This window comes from Humulus lupulus, chromosome 6 (assembly GCF_963169125.1).
Source record: "Humulus lupulus chromosome 6, drHumLupu1.1, whole genome shotgun sequence".
NCBI lineage: Eukaryota > Viridiplantae > Streptophyta > Magnoliopsida > Rosales > Cannabaceae > Humulus > Humulus lupulus.
The window spans coordinates 27879237-27902107 of record NC_084798.1 but is presented as its reverse complement, the minus strand read 5'-3'; the positions used below and the strand labels follow the sequence as shown (position 1 = coordinate 27902107).

General features: G+C 30.4%; 1 protein-coding gene across 2 annotated transcripts; it reads right to left on the bottom strand.

Annotated features, from left to right (window-relative positions):
- Positions 1 to 786: 786 nt before the first annotated feature.
- Positions 787 to 21549, bottom strand: LOC133781960 (carbon catabolite repressor protein 4 homolog 4-like). Of its 2 annotated transcripts, none has more exons than XM_062221086.1 (10): positions 21252 to 21549; positions 21133 to 21182; positions 20726 to 20795; positions 20480 to 20601; positions 19617 to 19750; positions 18957 to 19107; positions 18712 to 18859; positions 18046 to 18360; positions 1242 to 1726; positions 787 to 1103 (listed from the first exon to the last, which is right to left on the bottom strand). In XM_062221086.1, exons 1-9 carry the CDS (start codon positions 21408 to 21410, stop codon positions 1277 to 1279), a joined length of 1599 nt encoding a protein of 532 aa, XP_062077070.1. In that variant the 5' UTR covers positions 21411 to 21549; the 3' UTR covers positions 787 to 1103; positions 1242 to 1276. The 2 variants fall into 2 exon arrangements, with proteins under 2 accessions (XP_062077070.1, XP_062077071.1); XM_062221087.1 differs by having other exon boundaries at positions 787 to 1096.
- Between the last annotated feature and the right edge of the window lie 1322 nt (positions 21550 to 22871).

The window sequence follows — 22871 nt, the reverse complement described above, 5'->3', positions numbered from 1 at the left end:
AGAGAAATTGAGAGTGAGAGTTGTGAGGACTTAGAGAAAAACACAACTGTTAGAAAGTGTTTGAGATTAGAACCTCAGAGAGAGGAAGGTTCTTGGGAGTCCTGGAAGTGCTTATTCTCAACTGTAATTGTATTAAGAGATTGCATCAATTGATGATGATGATAGTGGATCAAACAGGATGTAGGGCAGATTGATCTGGTTCGAACCTGTATAAAATTTATGGGTGTTCTTCCTTTATTTTTCTGCATTTAACTTTTGATTACTAGCCTTTCATTATAACTAATCTGATATATTAGTTATTGCAATTATTTTATGTCATTGCTGATTAAATTCTAAGAATCTTGATCACAGGAAACATAAGAGTTTTCCTACAATGTGTCCATATTTCCTTTTAGATTTTCCATTTTAAAGATGAGTATGTGGGCAAGGATGTCTAAAGTGATTCTCAAGGGTTGTTAACAACGGTGTCGAGCTTCCATATTCACCTCCCCAATTGGATTAGAGTGTTTTGATTTTTGTTTCAAATTTTCTCTCAACAAGACTTTGGAAATTCATATAAACTTTTTAAACTTCAAATTTGAGTTTTAAAGGAAAAATCCATGTAAAATTACTAAACTCATCTACAAAATGGGCATAATATATATATATTTATTTATATAACCATCTTTAGAAAGAATTGGAGATGCACCCCATACATCTGAGTGTATGATTTCAAGTGGTTGAGATTGCTTTAATAGAATTACCATAGTAATTGTGTTTTGATTTACCTGTGTGACAGTCATCACAAAATAGAATTTATTCTTTGAAAGTAAAAACTTCATTGCTTAGCATATGTTTCATTACATTGATATTGGGATGCCAAATGTTTAAATTATAACAGAAACAGACTCAACAAATAGTGACTGGATTGAAGGTAAACAAACGAACTGACGACTTGGACTCAAATTATTTTTGCTGAAAACTTGCATATAGGATTGGAGGTGACCCAAAATCATGAGCGAGTTGACTGGTGACACAGGAATGGAGAATGAGCAGGTCAGTTGCAGCTGGTACAAGCCACGATTAAGCATTCCCTGAAGCAGCTACCTCTTCGTAACTAGATCCTTGACAACACAACAATCAAGGTGAAACTGAGAAATGGACAATAAACTTTTGGTAATCTAAGGTACACACATGATATTATTCTTAAAGTAGAGTGTATTTTGAGCTGTCAATTTTTCTATGGCCAATGTGAGTGATACCTTTAAACTCAGATCTGTGCTTCAAGTTGGAAGGGTCAGTTGTTATGTGGTTGGTTGCCCCTCTGTCGATGTACCATGCCGATGTACCACGCATTGTTAGGAAGAGAGTCACCAAAAAAGGTAAAGAAAGCTTGCTGGTTGGTGTTTTGAAATTGAGAACCAAATGGGGTATGAGTATTTGGTGCAAAGTTGTTGTTAGGGTTGGAGTTGTATTGTCCTTGTAAGGAAATGTCGAAACGATGATAACAATGGGATGCAATATGGCCTGGTCGATTGCACAGTTGACAAACAAGCATAATGTTGTTCCTTCCGCCCCTGCCTCGGCCACGGCCAGGAGTGAAGAAGCCACGGCTAGGAGTGAAGAAGCCACGCCCAGAAGAAGTGCCTGAAGGACCAGAGTTCAGATTCAAAGAATGACGCATCTGAGTGGCGATGTTGGCACTTGGAGTGGAGATATCATGGCTTTGCAGCATGTATTGTACTTCCTGCAAGTTGACCTTATAAAATCTTGTAAAAAGCTCACTCTTGAATACTTGATTATTACTTTCAAAAAATTAATAATATCATTTTTTCAAGACTAAAAAATTAATGTCATTTTCTTCTACTCTTTGATATATGTTCACATAAAAGTTAATTGATATTTGAATATACTCAGGGCTAGCTAGTCAATGATTACAAGTTTAAATTACGATAATATCGTGATCATTTATATAAATATAGACTCAACCATGTCGCAAGTCAGACATATTAAGACACCAAATTAAATGTGTCTACACTAAGACAACACAACACAGTCAAATCATATCCTAAATTAAAGAGGTCATAAATTTAGGTTCATGAGTACGCAATATATTGCAGGCTACTAGAATTAGGATTGATGTTACATCTTAAAATGGTGTTAAGTTAAAATGGTGTCAAGTGGGGTAATTATTATTGTTTTTTTTTATATATTTTCTACGTGGGACTTTTTTCACATTTAATATAATATGTTTTATTTTCAATAACATATATACATCTGATATGGTTTCTAGATTGATTTGTTTTATTTTATATTTTTTGATGATATAATTTTTAGTTATAAGGTGGATGTTGGATTTTTTCTTACTCTTACTTCTTCTCAAAAACAAATAGGACCATTAAAATAAAACAATAGTACAAGAACATTAAATAATTTGTTAAGTAAATTCCAAAATAAATAATATTTCACAGTTAAATTTATGAATTAGTGACATTTTAATTTGTGGCACTTGTCAAAAAAATGTCACAATAGTATTTTAGTGATATTTGATCAAAAATGTCAGATTAGTGAGAATAAATGACATTTTAATTAGTGGCATTTTTTTTAAAATGTCACTATATAGATGATTTAGTGACATTTGATGAAAAATGTCACAATTTTGTGAATATTTAGTTTTAGTAGCATTAAAAAAATGTCACTAGAATGTATCTATAGTGACATTGTAAAAATGACACAAAATATAGTATTTAGTGACATTTCAAAAGTGTTAGTGATTTTTTAGTGGCATTTTTTATTTGTCAATTATTTTTTAATTTGTTTTTGTTTTACAAACAAATACTATGAGTTTAAATGTAGTTTTTTTAGGCCTAATAATAGATGAAAAAATAATCAAATAAATACTAGCATAGGATTAACTCCATAAATATTATTAAGACATAAAATTTAGCAATTTATGCAAAATATTAATAAGAAAGAAAATTACAATAATTAAGCTTCTTCACCCATGTCATTTGTATCAAATGACAATGATGTATCAATAGTTATGTCTTGCATATCTTCCCTAACCAAACTAACATTTCCATCCGCAACATCAATAGTTGTGCTACAAACCTCAATTTGCAAATAAGACTCCACATTTTCATCGTGTGATTGCATGCCCATATTATAATAGTCTCTAGGATTTATTTTTAAAGCAACATGCCATCCTTCGTGTTTGAGGTCTTTGACATACATTACTTGTTCTGCTTGAGAAGCTAGTATAAAGGGCTCGTCGTCACGTAGCAATCTTGAAAAGTTGACTCTTGTGCAATCATTTTCTTTTTTAACACCACTTCTTGAAACCCAATCACACTTAAATAACACAACACGATTTTCTGAAGAATAATCTAGTTCTATAATATCAGTTAACATTCCATAAAATGTAACCTCTCCGAAAACAGGATTTGGATCCCTACTACTTGCGAAACTTTGAGTCTTCGCAATCATAATAACTCCACTATTTTGAGTTCTTAAGCTCTTTTCGATTTCTTTTTTGTGAAACCTGAAACCATTTATTAGATATCTTTTAAATCGAAAGGAAACATTATTTGGTCCTTTTGCCAAACAACGTAAATCTTCAGATACTCGATTATCCCCATTATCATATAATTCTTCTACCTAATTTGACAAAAAGTAATAATTATAGTCAATGTTTATGTGACTTATTAAGTTAATGCAAAATTTATATAAAAAAACAACAACTTACCTTGTTAGCAAACCATGAAGGAAATGATTGGCTATGAATCTAACCGATGGTCATTGCTGTTTGACGAGAGTTTTGTTGTGCAATTATATTACGATGTTCCCTACAAAATGAATTAGTATTAGTCATAATTATAAAATGTTTGACTTTTTTATTATTATTATTAGAGATATAATAAATGACACTTACTCAATAAATGAATCTACGATATTGCAATTAAATAACACATATCGATGTGCCTTAACTTTTGTATCCTCATCTAAAGTCTCTGTATCTATTTTGCCCAAATGTCGACCTGTCGTTTGGAAAATAGGTAGTGTTTCTCCATTTGATTCCATATTACTGTAATTTCTAGGCTTGCGATTAAATTTCGTCTCCACACCTTCCATGTATCTTGAGCAAAATGTCAAACATTCATCAGCTAAATATCCTTCAGCAATACAACCTTCTGGTTTGCTTTTGTTCCGAACATATGACTTTAACTTAGACAAGTATCTATAATTATACATAGAAAAATTAGAAAAAAAATATTAAAACAAATGTCTTGCAATTAAATAAAATGAAAATCAATCAAGATTTTTACCTTTCAATAGGATACATGCAACGGTAAACTGATGATCCAGAAATTCTTGCCTCATATGCTAAGTGTATCACCAAATGAACCATGATATCAAACAATGATGGGGGAAATAATTTTTCAAGATTACAAAGAATGATAGGTATTTGTTGTTCAAGTTGCATAAAATCTTGTGGTCGAGCAACTTTTGAATACATCATGCGAAAATAGTTGCTCAAAGTACTTAAATGTTGACGAACATGCGAACTTGATATTCCCCTCAGTGCTAATGGTAGTAATTGAGTCATAATAATATGAAAATCATGACTTTTGAGCCCATAAATTTTTCTTTGCCTTACATCAACACATCTAGAAATGTTGGCAGCATATCCATCTGGAACTTTGATTGTCTTTAGAAATCGACAAAAGACAATTTTTTCGTTTTTGCTTAATGTAAAACATGCAGGGGATGACAGTTTTCTTAGACTCACTTTCCTTTGGATGAAGTTCAGATCTAATACCCATATGCTTTAAATCAAGACGCGCATTCAAATTGTCTTTGTTTTTTGCATCTAAACTCAATAATGTCCCAATCAAACTTTCACATACATTCTTTTCAATATGCATCACATCAAGATTGTGTCGTAATAAATTATCTTTCCAATATGGCAATTCCAAAAATATACTCTTTTTTTTCCAACCATATGGCAATGGAGGATTAACAACTGTCTTCCCAAATTTAATTTGGTAGCCTGCTAGCGTATCCAGTATCATAGAGCCACTTAATGGTGTTGGAGCCATTCTTTTCTCTTGTGTGCCGTCAAAAGACTTTTCATCATTTCTAAATGGGTCGTTGATTGCTAACCATCGTCGATGACCCATATAACAATGTTTTTTACTGTACTTCAACCACAAATAGCAAGTGTCTTCATGACAAGATGGGCACGCATATTTTCCTTTTGTGCTCCATCCTGATAAGTTTACATATGCTGGAAAGTCACTGATAGTCCATAGTAGTGATGCCCGCATATTAAAGTTCTTTTTGGTAGATGCATCAAAAGTTTCAACTCCAATTTCCCATAAATCCTTTAGCTCTTCAATCAATGGCTTCAAATATACGTCAATATTATTTCCAGGTGCATCTGGACCGGGTATGAGTAAAGACATAATGAAATTGGGTTGTTTCATGCACATCCACGGCGAAAGATTATATGGTATCAAAATAATTGGGCATGTACTGTGGCTAACACTTAATGTTTTGAAAGGATTCATTCCATCAGAAGCTAACCCAAGTCTAACATTTCGTGGATCTGCAGCAAAATCCTTGTGGTTGTGATCAAAAGTAATCCATGCTGGAGAATCTCTAGGGTGTCTCATACAACCATCACTTGTATGCTCTTTTTTATGATGCCATGTCATAAAATTGAATGTTTTTGATGACATAAATAATCTTTGTAACCTTGGTATCAACGGAAAGTGGCGCAAGACTTTAGCTTCACTCCTATTTTGATAATTAAAATGTAAGGTTAGTCTAATCTAGAAAGTATGTCGACTAAAAAAATTAAGAATATAAATTGTTATATTTAACGTACCTTGGTGTAGAGCATACTTCACATTCTGTGTCATTAGCATGTTCTTTTCTATACAACATGCAATCTTTCGGACATGCATCAATTTTCTCATAATCAAGTCCTAGCATGTTGATTAATTTTTTGGTCTCATAAAAAGAATTGGGTAATGTTTCACCTTTTGGTAACGCTCTTTTAAATAAGTCAAGTGCCTTGCCAAACGATTTTTCACTCCATCCAAACATGCACTTAATATGAAATAATTGAATAACAAATGAGAGCTTTGTAAAACTAGTACAACCTGGGTAAAGTTCTTTCTCTGCATCTTTTATCAAATCATAAAATTCTTTTGCTTTCGCATTTGGTTCATCGCCTTCGCCTTGAAGATTATCATTTTCAATTTTGCATTCATCACCTTCAATATTCTGTCCAACTGCATCATGTATAACTCCTTCCATATCAATGGTATAATTTGACTCGTGAATATCACTAGGAGTCTCAACATTCTGCGCAGCATGTGAAGAAGTTTCTCCGTGCAATACCCATTTAGTGTAACCCTCCACAAATCCATTGCATATCAAATGTTCAAATGCAGTTGTGCGAGTGACAGGTGTAATAAGACCACACTTTACACACGAACATATAATTTTTTCTTCATGACTTGCATTTTTAAATGCAAAATCAAGAAATATATTAACTCCTTCTGCATATGAATCACTCAATCTAGATTGATTCATCCAACTCTTATCCATTATTACTGGGAAAAAGATATCAAATCAATTGATTAGAAAAATTACTACAAATAATATTAAATAAAAATTTGAGTCAATCACACTTAAGGATGATCAAATAACAAAGGATAAATATGATTTTTTTTCCCTGAATTATTACCACTACTAGATTGTACCCCCAAATTTTTTTCCTTGTTATAAATTCTCCCAAAACTATGCATGTTAATAAAGTTTAAGACTTCAGTTAGTTTTGTTATGGCAAACAGAAGGCTCGTTTAAAATAAAAATATGAAGTGATTTTTCATTATTATGAAGAATTCAATGTTATTTTAAAATATATATTAATTGAAAATATATAAAAGTTCCAATTTCGGTGAGTGTTAATATTTTTGAATTTTTTATATTATCTCCAAATTTAAAATTAATCATGAATGAATAAATGATTTTAATATGAGTTTGGATATTTAATTGATAACAACTCAAGCATAAAAGAATAAATAAATTATACATATTTTTACAAAAATAAATTATACATTTAAATTATATTTAAAATATAAAATTAGATGGGATTTTATTAAATTAAAAAATAGAAAAATGAATAAGTTAATAATTTATCAACAATACATTATTTAAAGAAGAATCATAAGTTGTTAATCACCTTATTTACAATCTGAAGCAAATTGGAATACATCAATCTCTATGTGAGCTTATGAAATAAAACTTATGATTTAATATTTTTAAATAAAAAATTAAACACCATTATGGAATGGATTTTAAATAAAATAAAGAACTTAAGTTTTTTAATAAGCATAAATAATGTTTTATTAGATTTAAACATACATTCTTCTATATCAAAAATACTAAATACACATACAAACTCAATTAATTTTAGATTTATTATGTTTTACAAGAAAAATAAAAAGGAAAACATAAAAAGAAGAATTACCTCAAAAGTATAATCAACATAGCTTTTAGATTTGGAAACAAGTGTTGTGAAGTGATTTTAGGAAGACCAATAGTGGGAGATTAAGAAGTAGAGATTTGTATAATCTATCTATTCATATATATATATATAATTAATCTTAGCAATTAATTTTTTTTGCATTATAGTTTAACCGAAATAATTGGAGAGTAAGTTTAATTCAAAATTAAGTTTAAAACAAATGGAAGTTAGTTTTAAATATTTTTATTTTAATTTAAAATTTGAATCAGATATCATATGATCTATTTTTGTGTAAAAAATATAATAATATATGATATGAAAGATAGTAAAGTTTGTTAAAATAATCATTGATAACGTAACTGAACATTTTAAACCCAAATAATTTTAAATATATATATATTTCAATGATATATTATATTATATTATATTTAATATATATATATGAAAACTAAATAATATACATATTTATAAATAAAATCTAACGTGGTTTTTTTTTTTTTTGTGAAATATAACAAAATCTCAAAACATTTAAATATATACATATATATATATATATATATTGATTGACCTATTTTGGTCCACAAAGCCAAAGGCTGATTAAAAAATAAATAAACAAACTTACACATCAGTCAGGTTGATCAACTTGGCCAATTCCACTGGCAATACTCCAGTGAAACCATTTGAAGATACAACACTGAAGAAAGGTAATGATAGCATTTGTTATAATCAATAGTTGGAAAATAGTAATGAAAATAAAAATAAAAATTCAGGTACATAATAAATTACAATCTCTGCAGATTGACCAAATTTCCAATTTCTTGAGGAATAGGTCCAGAAAACAGGTTTCCCTCAATGCTCCTGTGATTTCACATGTATCAATATATTTGTTTTTTTTTTCAGCAAAATATGTATACGTTAAAAACAAATCTTATGAGGTATTTCAAAAGTAAAGTTGAAAGGGTGGTAAGACCAGTATCACAAAACGAAAAACAAGTTGGACAAAATTTCTTTCTTAATTCACGTTAATAATATGCTACGCTTTTTCTTTCTATAAAAGTTATTTTCATTTTGGAAGTTTCTCTTGGAATGAAGTTAGTTTTAAATATTTTTATTTTAATTTAAAATTTGAATCAAATATCATATAACCTATTTTTGTGTAAAAAATATAATAATATATGATATGAAAGATAGTAAAGTTTGTTAAAATAATCATCATTTTAAACCCAAATAATTTTAAATATATATATTTCAATGATATATTATATTATATTTAATATATATATATATATATGAAAACTAAATAATATACATAATTATAAATAAAATCTAACGTGTTTTTTTTTTGTTTGTAAAATATAACAAAATCTCAAAACATTTAAATATACATATATATTGAAGAAAAAAAAGCGCGTAATTGAAAAATTACAGTTATCTTTTTTAAGCTCACGATTCTTTTAAACCAAAAAAATCTGATCATCGCACAATCTTCCTTACTTTTTCACTCAACTCAAATCTGCAGAAACCAAGGACAAAAAAATTACAGAAAATATGTGGTAAGACTATATGAACATTCAGTGGTCTATATATCTCTATTTCCGAACAGATTTTTTTAACCTTTCTATTTTTAACTTTTGTTTGGTATTGAAATGTGCAAACTACAGATATGGAAGCTGAAGCAAGGATGGTCTTATTAGAAGAAAAATCATAATTGACAATAATTTATACCTTTGAAAACTATCTCAATATTTAAGGTGATCCTTTCTTTCTTTTTTTTCTTGCATTATACATTTGAAATCTCTCAATAAGAAAGAACAAGAAGCCATTTTTTTTTTCAGCAAGCCTAAAGACAAATAAAAAAAGAACAAACCAGCTTGAAAAAACGAGAAACTATTTTAGTATCAAAATCATGTATATTTATATATACATATATATATTTATATATATGATTTGATATTCCACAATAGAAAAATAAAATGGAACGAATTTACCGAACAAATTTTTCTGGCTGAGTCGCGGACAAAGTCGCTCTCTTTAAGACGTTTCGCGGCTCTGCCCCAAGTGTGCACGGCAGTCTATCAACCACGCCGTCCCCAGGATAAAACAGCCTCTGTACGAATCCTCCCTGCACCGAGAGGATCGTTCTTGTACACCCTTTATAATATTGCTCTCTGAGAAATTTCGTAGAACCAAGAACTCTGTGTTTCTGTTCTGTTTTTTTCCAAAATGGTTCTGTTGTTATTTATACACAGAGAAATCCCCAAAACGGTCATAAACGTTTTTTTTTTCTTTAATAAATCAGAGGAGTAAAACGGCTAAAAAACGTTTATATTCAATTAATAAAAATAAAATCGTTTTTGGTATTATTAAAAAGAACGTTTTTAAAATCAATTTAATTAATAAGATGATATAAACGTTTAGATACCTTTGTTTTAAAAAAATAAAACATTAATATGACACCACACCACCCACCCGCCAGCCAGCTCAGCTCAGCTCGGCTCGGTCGGACGGACGGCGGCGGCGGCGCGCGCACGTGTGTGGTGGTCAAGTGTGTGAGTCCTCACCCATTCGCACAAAACTGGGTACCCCTTGGGGCACACCCCAAGTCATTGCACTTGCAATATATATACACTCCATGAAAAGTGTTCCAAATCCATGTGGGACTTTTCCCATATCACACACAAATGTATCAATTTTTTAATAATTCAAAAGAAAAGGTTCCAACAATCCCCCACTTGAATTTTTAAAAATATTTTCTTGAGCAATTTCAGAATCTATAAGATTGTGCATAAACAAATGTATCTTTCGATTTGAACATTTGCGTAGTGAATACGATTTAGATTATACTAGAGTGATACGTAGTCTTGAACTCTATTTCTAACATCGTACCACGCACCAACCTTTCAAGGGTGTAATCAAAACAGCCCGTGCGTTAATGGCCATGCACGTCTATCCCAGTATAGTGAATGCTCTAGAAATTTTGCCCAAATTCCATAGGAAGCGGCCCCACTTCCACATTCACGTAGGTGAGTCTATCAAGAGTACTCCTGTAGCTCGGTACTCCACTCCACATAGAGTATAGATCTCATTAAGAGTTTCTATTAACTCATCCTCTCATCGCTTCAGGAATTCATGCTTCTATTTGCTTTAATGGAAATAGCATGATTCAACTCATATCACTTCACAACTTGTTATTACCCATTGAACCTAGTTCTTGGGATCTCCAGTCTTTAGGTTGGGTTACCATCATGAGTGATTCATCATTCTAAGGGCAATAGTCCCATTCCCTTCGATGTTTTATGGACTTTCTCTCTAGCTAATCCTTTCGTCAAAGGATCTGCTAGGTTATCATCAGTGCGTACATGATCCACTCTAATAGCTCCTGTTGAGAGAAACTCTCTAACAGTACTATGCTTACGACGTATCTGTCGTCTCTTACCATTGTAATAACGGTTCTGAATTTTTGCAATAGCCGCGGTACTATCGCAGTGGATCAACACAGCTGGTATCGGTTTTTCCCATAAAGGGATCTCAGCTAGCAGGCTTCTCAGCCAACCTGCTTCTTCACTAGCTGTAGCTAGTGCTATCATTTCTGACTCCATGGTGGACTGTGCCAAAATAGTCTGTTTCTTTGATTTCCAAGAAACAGCTCCACCAGCTATACTAAAGATATAGCCACTTGTTGCTTTGGAGTCATCAGACAGAGAGTTCCAGTCTGCATCACTATAACCTTCGAGAACAGCTGGAAATTTCTGATAATGTAATCCAAGGTTCATGGTTCTCTTTAGGTATCTCATGACCCTTTCAATAGCATGCCAATGCTCTATACTAGGTCTGCTAGTAAACCTGCACAATAATCCCACGACATAGGCAATGTCGGGTCTCGTACAATCAGTGGCATATCGAAGACTGCCAATGATGCTCGCATAGTCAGATTGTCTTACACCGTCACCAGTGTTCTTAAATAACTTTACACTTGGATCATACGGTGTGCAAGCAGGTTTACAATCAAAGTAATTATATTTCTTTAGAATCTTCTCAATATAGTGAGATTGATCCAGAGAAATTCCCTTTTCGGACCTAGTAATCTTAATACCAAGGATTACATTCGCTTCTCCGAGGTCCTTCATATCAAAGTTAGCACACAACAGAGATTTCACAACATTAACAGCATGGATATTCGAACCAAATATGAGCAAGTCATCCACATATAGACATACAATAGTGCAAATGTCATTATCAGATTTATAATAAATGCATTTGTCACTTTCATTCACTTTAAATCCATGTGAGATAACTAAATTGTCAAATTTCTCATGCCATTGCTTAGGTGCCTGCATAAGACCATACAGAGATTTATCTAACTTGCAAACCTTATGTTCCTGGCCATGGATCACAAACCCTTCCGGTTGATCCATATAGATTTCTTCTTCTAATTCACCATTCAAAAAAGCAGTCTTAACATCCATTTGGTGTACAACTAGATTGTGTATTGCAGCTAGGGAAATCAAAACTCTAATGGATGTTATCCTCGTAACAGGTGAAAAGGTGTCAAAGAAATCTATGTTTTCTCTCTGCCTAAAACCCTTGGCTACCAAACGAGCCTTGTATTTTTCAACAGTACCATCGGGTTTCAATTTCTTTTTCAAAATCCACTTACAACCTATAGGCTTACAACCAGGAGGTAAATCAACTAAGTGCCACGTTTTGTTAGACTCAAGAGACTCCATCTCATCATTTATTGCTTCTTGCCAGAGGTCAGCATCTAGAGAGCACAAGGCTTCTTGGAGGTTAGCAGGATCCTCCTCTAATGTATAGACACAGAAATCAGAACCATAATCTTTAGCAACTCTAGTTCTTTTACTTCTCCTAGGTTCTGATTCTCTATCCTCAATATGTTCATTATTCCTAATCACAGGAATGTTGCTAGTAGATGCGCCCCCACTATTTCTCAATTTAAAAGGGAATCTATGTTCATAAAAATCAGCATCATTTGATTCCACAATAACATGCGCATTTAGATCATAGAACCTATATGCTTTACTATTCATTGCATATCCGATAAATACACATTCATAGGCTCTACTTGCTAGTTTAATTCTCTTAGGATCAGGTATACGAACATAAGCCAGACAACCCCAAGTTCTAAAATAAGACAGGTTAGGTTGCCTATTTTTCAAGATCTCATAAGGTGAAACTTTACTTTTAGACTTAGGAACTCTATTCAGCACATAACAAACAGTCAAAAGAATTTCACCCCACCAATGAGATGCAGCACCAGAATTCAATAAAATAGCCACAACAGATTCAGTAAAAGTTCGATTCTTCCTTTCAGCTTTACCGTTCATTTCAGGTGAATATGGTGCAGTGGTTTCGTGTACAATGCCATGTGAATTATAAAACTCAACAAACATGTTTGAATCATATTCAGTTCCTCTATCACTACGAAACCTTTTAATTTTCTTATTGAATTGATTCTCAATTTCAGTCACAAATAATTTGAACATGTCAAGTGCATCACTTTTATTTTTCATCAAGTACACATAAGTAAAGTCAGAACAATCATCAATAAAAGTGATAAAATAACGTTTACCATTCCTAGTTAACGTACCGTCAAGTTCACAAATATCTGAATGAATTAAATCTAGTGGCTCAGATTCTCTAGTAACAGACTTATGAGGAGTCTTAGTTATTTTTGCTTGACTACAAAAATCACATTTTTCAAAATCATTTTCTGACACTTTAGGAATCAGTCCTATGTTACTCATGTTCTTAATAATACGCAAATAGTACACTTAACCAAAGTTTCCAGGTTCATATAGTATAACGATAGAAAACAAAGAGAAAAATTGAAATGTAAAGCATTATGACTAGAAAGAATAATAATAAGTAAAGCAACCACTTAATTCATTGTGATTCAAATGTTTTTAAAGCATGTTCTCATTCATTGTTATTAATACAAAAAACAGTGAGTAAATTCTATGATATTTGAGATTTTAGTTGTTACTTTAATATTAAATATAACTATTCTACTTTGTTTTTGGAAACGTTTGTAGGTATGGATCCATATATGCAATGTAGATTGGCTAGACAAGACGAAGATAGTGCTGGACCATTTGTAGATTTGTTGACAAATAATACTAGTAAAAAGAAAACTCGAGGTCCTACACAAATGCGTGATATTTGGGGCAATCATGATGGTAAAAAGATACAAATTACATGTAACGATTTTGGGCAGCCACATGATGAAAATGCAAACAAACTTACAAGCTTTATTGGGACATTAGTACGAGATGGAAAAAATGCTCCAATTAACTACAAGAATTGGCATGAGGTACCTGATAAGTACAAAGATGGAATGTGGAAAATCATACAGGTAAAATTATTATTTTTTCTTTTTATTTAATTTAGCATTTTAGATTAATAGTTAAAGTAATTTTAATATATACATTTCTAATATTAATTCTAGTTAGTATATTTAAAATTGATAATAGTCAATACTTTTATTCTTTTAGGAAAAATTTGACATTCCTCCTCTTGTGAAGAATTGGACTATGAGGACTTGTGGCAAGCAACTTAGAAATTGGAAATCTTACCTTAAGACTACTTATTATTCGGAGCACTTATCTTTTGAGGAGCAAAAAAAATATAAGGACAAAAGAGTATATGATGGTCAATGGGAGAAATTGATAAAATATTGGGCAACAGAAGATTCAAAGGTACTTTTTGTTTTAACCTTTAATTAACTTCATTGTTTTATATCATTTTTCACGAATTCAAAGGTACTTTTTGTTTTAACTTTTAATTAACATATTTATTAAGTGTATAGCTTTTGATGTTCTTTTAGAGTAAGTGTGCTAAAAACAAGACTAGTCGTGGAGAAAAAAAATACAACCATACAACTGGCATAAATAGTTTTGCACAAATTAGAGCATTGCAGGTAAAACTTGAAAATTAATTTTAACAAATAACTTGAATGTTATTTCATAATTATGCCTTCCTTGGTTAATTTTTAATTACAAGAATATGTTCATTTGTAGAAGGAGGATGGTGGAAGTACACCCACATGTGCATCTATGTTTAAAATTTGCTACACAAAGAAGGATAAGAGTGTTGTTGATGAAAACACAAAAGAAGCAATGGTATGATTGAATACTTCTTAATTATTGTGTTATATATCCTGAGCATGTTGTTTTATTACTTATTAACTTATATTAATTAATGATAGTTATGATTACAAGAGAAAGAAGAATTGAATGAAGATGCTTCAAAAGAAAAGAGTATGAATGACACTTTTTTTGAAGTTATGGGTAAAGAAAAACATGGATCAGTTCGCATGTATGGATTTGGTGTTTGTCCATCTGATGTGTGGGAAAACAAATCCACTTGGAGGCGAAATCAAAAGGAGTATGTAGATGCCCTAAAATCTAAAATAAATGAGTTAACATCTCAAGTTCAAACTCTTTCGAGCAAACAAAACAATGTCAATGACATATCTATTGTACAAGTTGAGGTTAGACTTTTAATTTTTCTTTAAATTTGATTATTATTATTCAATAATTTGTAGTAATTAAAATTGAATATGTGTATGTGCAGGCTCCGAATCATAATGACAATGTCACGTCTTCACAATTGGTTAAATTTTTATAAAATGGTTTCTAAGATTACTAACAATAAACTAATTTATTTTATTAATATACTATTATAAATGTAGGTCAAAAGTGCTTGTCCGTCACGTAACAAAGAACCACAACGGCGACTATTATTTTCATCTTCATCATATGATACTCCTGTTGCTGAAGTAAATAGTACCCCAATATTGCTTAACTATTTAAATATATCTTTTACTATTGAATCCATTTGTGTAAATATCTTTATGTCATAATTTATATTGTGCAGGTCGGAGAAGTGGTTAATCTTAAGAGTGTCACTAATGATCCTCAAACAATTGCTATCGGTCTAGTTAGTAGTAAGGATCCATCAAAAGAAGTTGGAGGGAAAGAGCTTAGAGATTTCTTTTCTGAAGTTATTGTTCAAGTTCCCATCCAACCTAACGAGCAATTAATTAGAGCATATGGATGTTTTAAGACAATTGGTGAAGTTGTTGGAGCACCTATTGCATGGCCGACGACATTTGTGGTAAGTTGAATACAATTTTAAAGCAATTCTCTTGCATTAAATATCATTATATATGTGTACAAATAATTATATGTTTGTTATTTGTTTTGCTAAAAAAATATGCAGATTTCACGAGAATCAGATACACAACTCCATGACTCAATGATGTGATTTTATTGTCTTAGAAAAATAGACTCATGTAAATATTTGATTTTCGTTGATGATGTATGGATAGTTTAAATATAATTTTCATTGTTGTTGTTGTAGTTTGTTGTAAAAAAATTGTTATGTTACTTATATTTTTATATTATTATAATATTTATGTGTCAATTTTTTTTTTATTAGAATGTATATTGAAATATTAAGTTAAATTTGTACTAAATTATTTTAAATCAATTATTATTTAATATATGGAAAACATTGAATGACATGCCTAATATTATTTTAATTGAAACAAATTCTATATTATAAAAATATTTTTCAATAGCATTTTAAAAAAATTTCACTGATATAACTTACTAGTATTTTTGACATTTTTGAAATGTCACTAAAAAAATTCTTTGAATATAAAAATAAATAAATAATAAATAATTTAGTGACATTTTAAAGTGTTACTAATTAGGATTAAATGGCATTTTAAAATGCCACTAAAAAATCACTTTAGTGACACTTGAATTTTTAGTGACACTAGAATAACTTACATTTGCCACAAATGTCACTAAAACATTAAATGTCACTAAATATTATTAATAGTGGCATTTAAAAATGTTACTAATTCATATATTTGGTGTAGTGAAAAAAGTTAGATAAATATAAATTAATTTAAGAAATTTTAACATAAAATGTCCAAAACTTTGTTTGTCAATTCAATCCCTAAGAAGTTTTTTTTGACAATCAAGTTCTTGAGTTTTATAAACAGTAATAAGTCTTCATTGTTTATTTTTTTTCATAAAATTCTTAGTTTTTCGATGGATTTTTTATTATTATTCTATACAATATAATATTTTTATATATTATAAATGTGAGTTTAACAGAAATTGTTGGTTTCCATTAGATTTAACACTTTTTTTTTTATTGTTTTCTAACATGGTTAGTTTTAAAATCATCTAAATAAGATAAATACTTTTTTTTAAAATATTACAATAATAAAGTCATCTAAATAAGGTAAATAAATTGAATTTAAAAATAAAAATAATAAATGAGTCATCACATATTTTAAAATTTCATATTGAAGTATTTAAAGTATTCTATCAATTATGTTTTCAAAACTATAACAAAAACATATGTGTTTAAATTTATTCTTTTTTTCTTTTATTAATTATTTATTTTATTATTTAATGTATTTTGTTTATCTAAACATATATGTAATAGTAGCATAAGACATAAATATATATATTTATTATTTTTTCGTTTATTTTTTTTGAATGAGACATTACTTAATTTAATTGTTCTAACTAATAATTAAATGATATGTATTTATATATAACTTTTTGTTGCCTTTAAAAAAAATTTAAATTAAATAAATAAAATTTGATCAAATAATTTTTTTATATTTATGGTTTTAATTTAAAATTTTGGAATATTTTATTATATTGAATGTTTTTTAAAAAAGAAAATTAGAAAAAAAAGTATTTAATTTTAAAACTAGAATCACCTTATATAATATATAAATTAAAACATAAAATTACCAAAATTTAAACTATAATGAGCACTAAATTTTAAACTAATAAACAACATCAAATAATTTACTTTAAAACTAGAATGCATCATATTTTTAAATGTAAAAAGTGGGTCTCTAATGGATTCTTGATTTAACGGTTTTTAAAAAAATAAAAAATAAATATCATTTTTTTTAAAAACTATAGACTATTTTGGCTTAATTTTGTATGATATGCTTATGTTATTTTTTTATAATATATGACATTGTTTATTTATTTAAAATTTAAATGACAATTAAAAAATATAAAATAAATTAAATTAATACATTTTTTTAAAATAAAACTAAGCAAATAAGCATTTGGAGGTATATAATATTTCTTTTAAAAAAATGTTAAAATTATTCATAAAATGTTTATAATTTTGTTAAAAATTAACTAATTAAAAGACTTTAGTCAGGACTTAATTGCTACTGTTTTTAAAACTTAAGAAATTAAATGACAAAAAAACATTCTCAGGAACTGAATTGCAAAATAGTAAAAAACTCAGGGGATAAAACCCTTAATTTAACCAACAAACCAATTTTGAAGGATAAGAATTAGCCTCCAAAATAAGAGGGTTGCTTATAGTAAAAAAAACAAGGAAAGTTCCAAACAAAGGCACTTCAACAAGAAAATTTCTTTTATGAAGTATTGAATCACATATGGTATTAATCTTAATGCAAATGTTAATTGCTCTATCAAACAAAACTATACCTGAGGAGTTGAGATTTCAAATTCAGCACCTATTGGTAAATGATCACTTGGATGGCTTGAGTTTGGTAGTCCACCAACAACATCATAAGAATCTGATTCTGGAAGCTCAAGCAAACTCACTGGTTTTATGCTATCAGAAGGAGAAAAGAAAATGTAATCCAGTGTATTTGTAAATTTGGGTGTGCAGTTAGTGAACTTAGGCTCCCCCTTTGTAATATTGTAGACACTGCATAAACGAATAGGAACATTTTCGCGATCGTTCTGCACTGTCTCTGAGGAAGAGGATTCGTTGCACGAACTAAGGTATTGGTAAACCTGAAATACTAAGAATGTTAGGACAATTGCAACAACACTTGTGCTTTTTGTACAGAATAAAACAAGGGGAATATTCTGTTTGACTATGGTTCTATGCATCCAAAAGAGAAAACCAATTATGTTTTTTTAGCATGGCAAATTTTCAAAGTTGCTTCAATAGTGTTGATGCATGCCTATGAGAAGCAATATGCATGAGTAGACAATAACAAGTATTTTCCTTTGATTGTTTTCAAATTGAAGAGAACATCAAGGAATGGACAGAAGAAACTAATGAGAAAATGGATGTAGAGAATAAGCAAGAAAAAGAGAAAAGTAGTTGAATTAGAATCAAAATTCTTAGTGCTTACATACCTTATCCCCTGGAACTGAATTAAAATCACCAGTCAAAATTAGGGAAGATGCACAGTTAAATATGTTGGACACCAATGCTTTAAATTGAGCTAAACGGGATACAAGATATTTAGCCTGCGCAAGCTTGACATCAGCCCATGCTGGATCCCTGTGACAAAGACATTGATTAGTTCGAACATAGGCCAAGCTAAAGAAGCATTAGCAGCAGTTGTCTAGTGAAACATGCAATAATAATGAAACTTTACCAATAAAGATGTGTGGTTGCCACTATAACAATAGGATTATGAGAATGCTTAAGTCTGAATGCAGCCATAATACCAACACAGTCACGTTTTAGCCTCACTCGAGGATCGTTTGGACCCCCCCGATCCTGAGAAATACCTTTTAGTGTAGAGCCTGCAAACAGAGAATCAGAAAAGTAAGCTTCCAAAAAAATGTTCCTTTAGTAACCAAATCCTCAAAGGGAAACACAAGCATCATTAGATGAAAGCCATACAAAAAATAAGGCCAAAGGGCTAGTATTAAAAGTTATTTGAAACTAGAAAATTATATAACTGATCGAACTTATTGGTCTATGGAATGTCTCCCTGCATATTATAAAATTATTTCTATAGCACAATTGATCACAGGTGTTCCAAATATCAACTTTGAAAGTCCAAAACACTATTGTGCTAGACTCTTAAGTGAAAAGAGCTTCTTTCTAAACTTTTATTTTTTTCCTTATTGAGAAGAAAAAATGAATAACTTAAATGTTTGGATAGAAAAATTAGCAACTGTTATTAACCACTTTATTTATAGAAAATCCAACTTAAGTTCATCGAAACTTAAATTCCCTTGTGAGAATTAAACCTCAAAAACAGACATTAAACCATAAAACAACAGCAATCAGTTAAAGATAAACTTACCACTTTTCACTTCAGCATCTCTAGTTTCAGGAGCTTTCTTGTCATTTTGTTCATCATTGATCAATAAGTTTTCATTTTGAATTGAGTTTACTAGATCATTGTAGTCTATATCTTCCTGTAAAATTAACTCTGCACTGAATCACACGCAAGACAAATCATTAAGCAGGCTCGGCATCAGTATCAGTATCATATTATGATAATCAACAGTAGTACAATTGCCCAACTCAAATTTCTTATTAGGTCTAGCAAACTGACCAACACAATCCTATAGTATTCATTCAACATATAATAAGTAGGTTCCAAATACTCAAATATTAGAGTGTGGAACTTACTAAAGATAATATTTGACATTACAAATTGACAAGAATCATGAGGCTCCATCTAAAAACCAATTGGTGATTAGTGGAGTTACACATGTTCTTATTAATAGTTAAATATTCTTACACATATTCCATGTGGGACACTATAGTCTAATATCCCCCCTCAAGATGGTGGCGATTTTTCGCTCACCAATCTTGAATCACCTGATCACAAGTGGCCCATTTTGTCAGCTCGCTTATTTTTTTGGATCTCAAGTGTCTTTTCGCACTATCCGGATCTCGTGCGGCTTGGCTCACTCTTTTGGATCGGTGTGGATCGAATGCCCGCTAGGGAATTGGCTCTTGATACCATGACAAGAATCATGAGGCTCCATCTAAAAACCAATTGGTGATTAGTGGAGTTACACATGTTCTTATTAATAGTTCAATATTCTTACACATATTCCATGTGGGACACTATAGTCTAATACAAATACTAGAGCTGTCGAATTCAAATCTGACAACATGTGTTTGGCTGTCAAAATGACAACAAAATCGACATACCGGTCATGCTTGAAAAAAATCCCACATCCATCACGCCTATAACCACCTCTCTGAATATAAATACTAGAATAACCATTTCTCTCCATATTTCCTTTGTAAAAACTCTCATACTCATCGACTTCCTGTGAGGTTCACAATCATAGGCAATGAGATTGTATTAAATAAGAAACTTAGCTTAAATATTAGAGAAATTAGATTCTATATGCAACAAATATGGAGAGGAAGAAAAATTAGTAAAAGATAGACCTGAAGGCAGAGAAAGTCAGCCCCAAGTTTCTTGAGAACAGTTAACACTGCTTGTGAGCGAGCTTTCCAGCTATAACAAAGCCATTAAAGATACAGAATTCACCAAAACAACAGCTTCAAAAAGTAAAATTGGCAAAATATCTCTCTCATTTTTACACTAAGCGACCAAAAGGGGGTCTATTTATGCGACCATAAGGTCACTTGTTAAATATAATTTATTTGAGTAACTATGAACATCATTTTTGTTGCCAATAAAGTTTTTATTAACGTCATTTTGCAAATATGACTGTAATTTTCCCAACTCACAAGTTCATTCCACAAAAATCAAACAAATATGATCATCATTCAATTCAATCAAATTTCATACATCAATATCATGTGAAACAAAAAGATATACAAGTTGATACCTGAGACAATGAGATGGAGAGTGTGGAAAATAAAAGTTCTTCACATAAGCCTGTAATGAGGAAAGTATATGAGAGTATGTACACATATATAAATAGGTGTAATGATAAAGTAATATTACCTGGGCCAGAATGTTATAGGAGACCAGACTGAAAGTTGAAATAGCATGAGGATGATGTTGAGTTGGAGAAGGAGGAGGAGTGTGTTGAATGGAAAAGAATTTGGGTACTTTTGGAGTAATGGTAGTTTCAGCTGAGGCTGAGACTGAGACTGAACTCATTCTGGAACTGAGAAGACTAAACAGGAGTTGTTTGTGTTGTGAAAGTAAACAAAGGCAAAGTCAAAGGTAAAGGCACCGCAAGAGACGAGGAACTTGGGAAGGAAGAATACTCTTCTTTAGCAGCATCTTTGCAACCCAACCCAACCAACCAACACCTAACTTCCCATTACTCGAAGCCTTCCTTTTAAAAATAGTGAAAATTACACGACTATGTTTTTTTTATTTTTCACTTAACTATTTATATAAAAAAATTCACTAAAAAAAATAATTTACATAAAAAATTTCATTTGTTAATATTTTTATGGTTGTTTTTACTTTTTTTATTAATAGTGTATTTTTTCTTCCTATATAAAATCATAGTTAGTGTAATATCCTAAATTTTATAATGGGGTGTGTTTTATTTTAGCTTTCCTCTCCTTTTCCCTATGGCTGATCATTGGGTAGGTTGGTTGGGTTACAAGATATTTTTATTCGTCTAATGTAATAATTGGGTTAGGAAAAATGAATCCATAACTTGCCTAATTAAGAAAAAAAATCATTTTAACCTGTCCAATAATTTGGGCGGATTGGTCGAGTTAACTTGCCAAAACCGAAGTGAGAAGAATTTTTCTTTTAAGATTACATTTTTGTAGTTTTTTTCCTTTAAATACTAGTACTAATAGTGTGAATTTATCTTTTTAAGCTTAAAATAATATTTTGAATTTATAGTAAAAAAATAAAACAAAATTTAATTAATTTATATATTTATTTGAATTAATTGGCAATATATTAAATAATATATTAATAATTGCATCAACATTAAAAGTATTAAACAAAGTAACAAACATATATCCTTAAAATGAAAAGGAAAATTAATATAGTCTAAAGTACAATTACAAACCAAAGTTCAAATACAATTAAAAATATATAAATTTAATTATGTAGATAATATATTAATATATTTAAATGTATTAAAAAATAGTAAGCTCTTAATTGGACGGGTTGGGTTATATTGGGCGGGTTGATAATTATTTTCAACCCGCCCAATGTAACAATTTGGCGGTTTAAATTTTTGTCGGTTTATTCGAGTTGCATTTTTTGGCAGTTTTTTCGGATTAGTTTGGGCAGATTATTCAGGTTGGGCGGGTTGCAACGTTCTTTCCTTCCCATTTTCTCTCTTTTACACTCATTTATTTTATTTGGCATAGAAAGCAAGCACTAAGGTATTATACCTTATTGGTCAAGATTGAAAGGTTTCACACACATAAGCATTTCTTTGTACTATTCAATTCAACATATGAGCATTTATGTATTATAAACACTACTTGTCCTTTAGGTGACACTTTTTCCACTCAATAATATTGAGATAGGTATAATTTAATCATATAAACTTATCTTTATTGGACTAATGTTATTTATTGATATAAAATTACACATTATATATATACATATAATGTTTTTCAAGCCTTTCGGTGTGTTAGA

Bases quoted from the DNA above. Each gene is read 5' to 3' on its own strand.
- LOC133781960 (XM_062221086.1), bottom strand. From the start codon at position 21,410: ATGAGTTCAGTCTCAGTCTCAGCCTCAGCTGAAACTACCATTACTCCA. The intron at 20,796-21,132 runs GTATCAACTTGT...GCTTTGTTATAG, and splicing joins TCTCCATCTCATTGTCTCAG to CTGGAAAGCTCGCTCACAAG. The intron at 18,860-18,956 runs GTAAAGTTTCAT...TCTTTGTCACAG, and splicing joins GCAACCACACATCTTTATTG to GGATCCAGCATGGGCTGATG.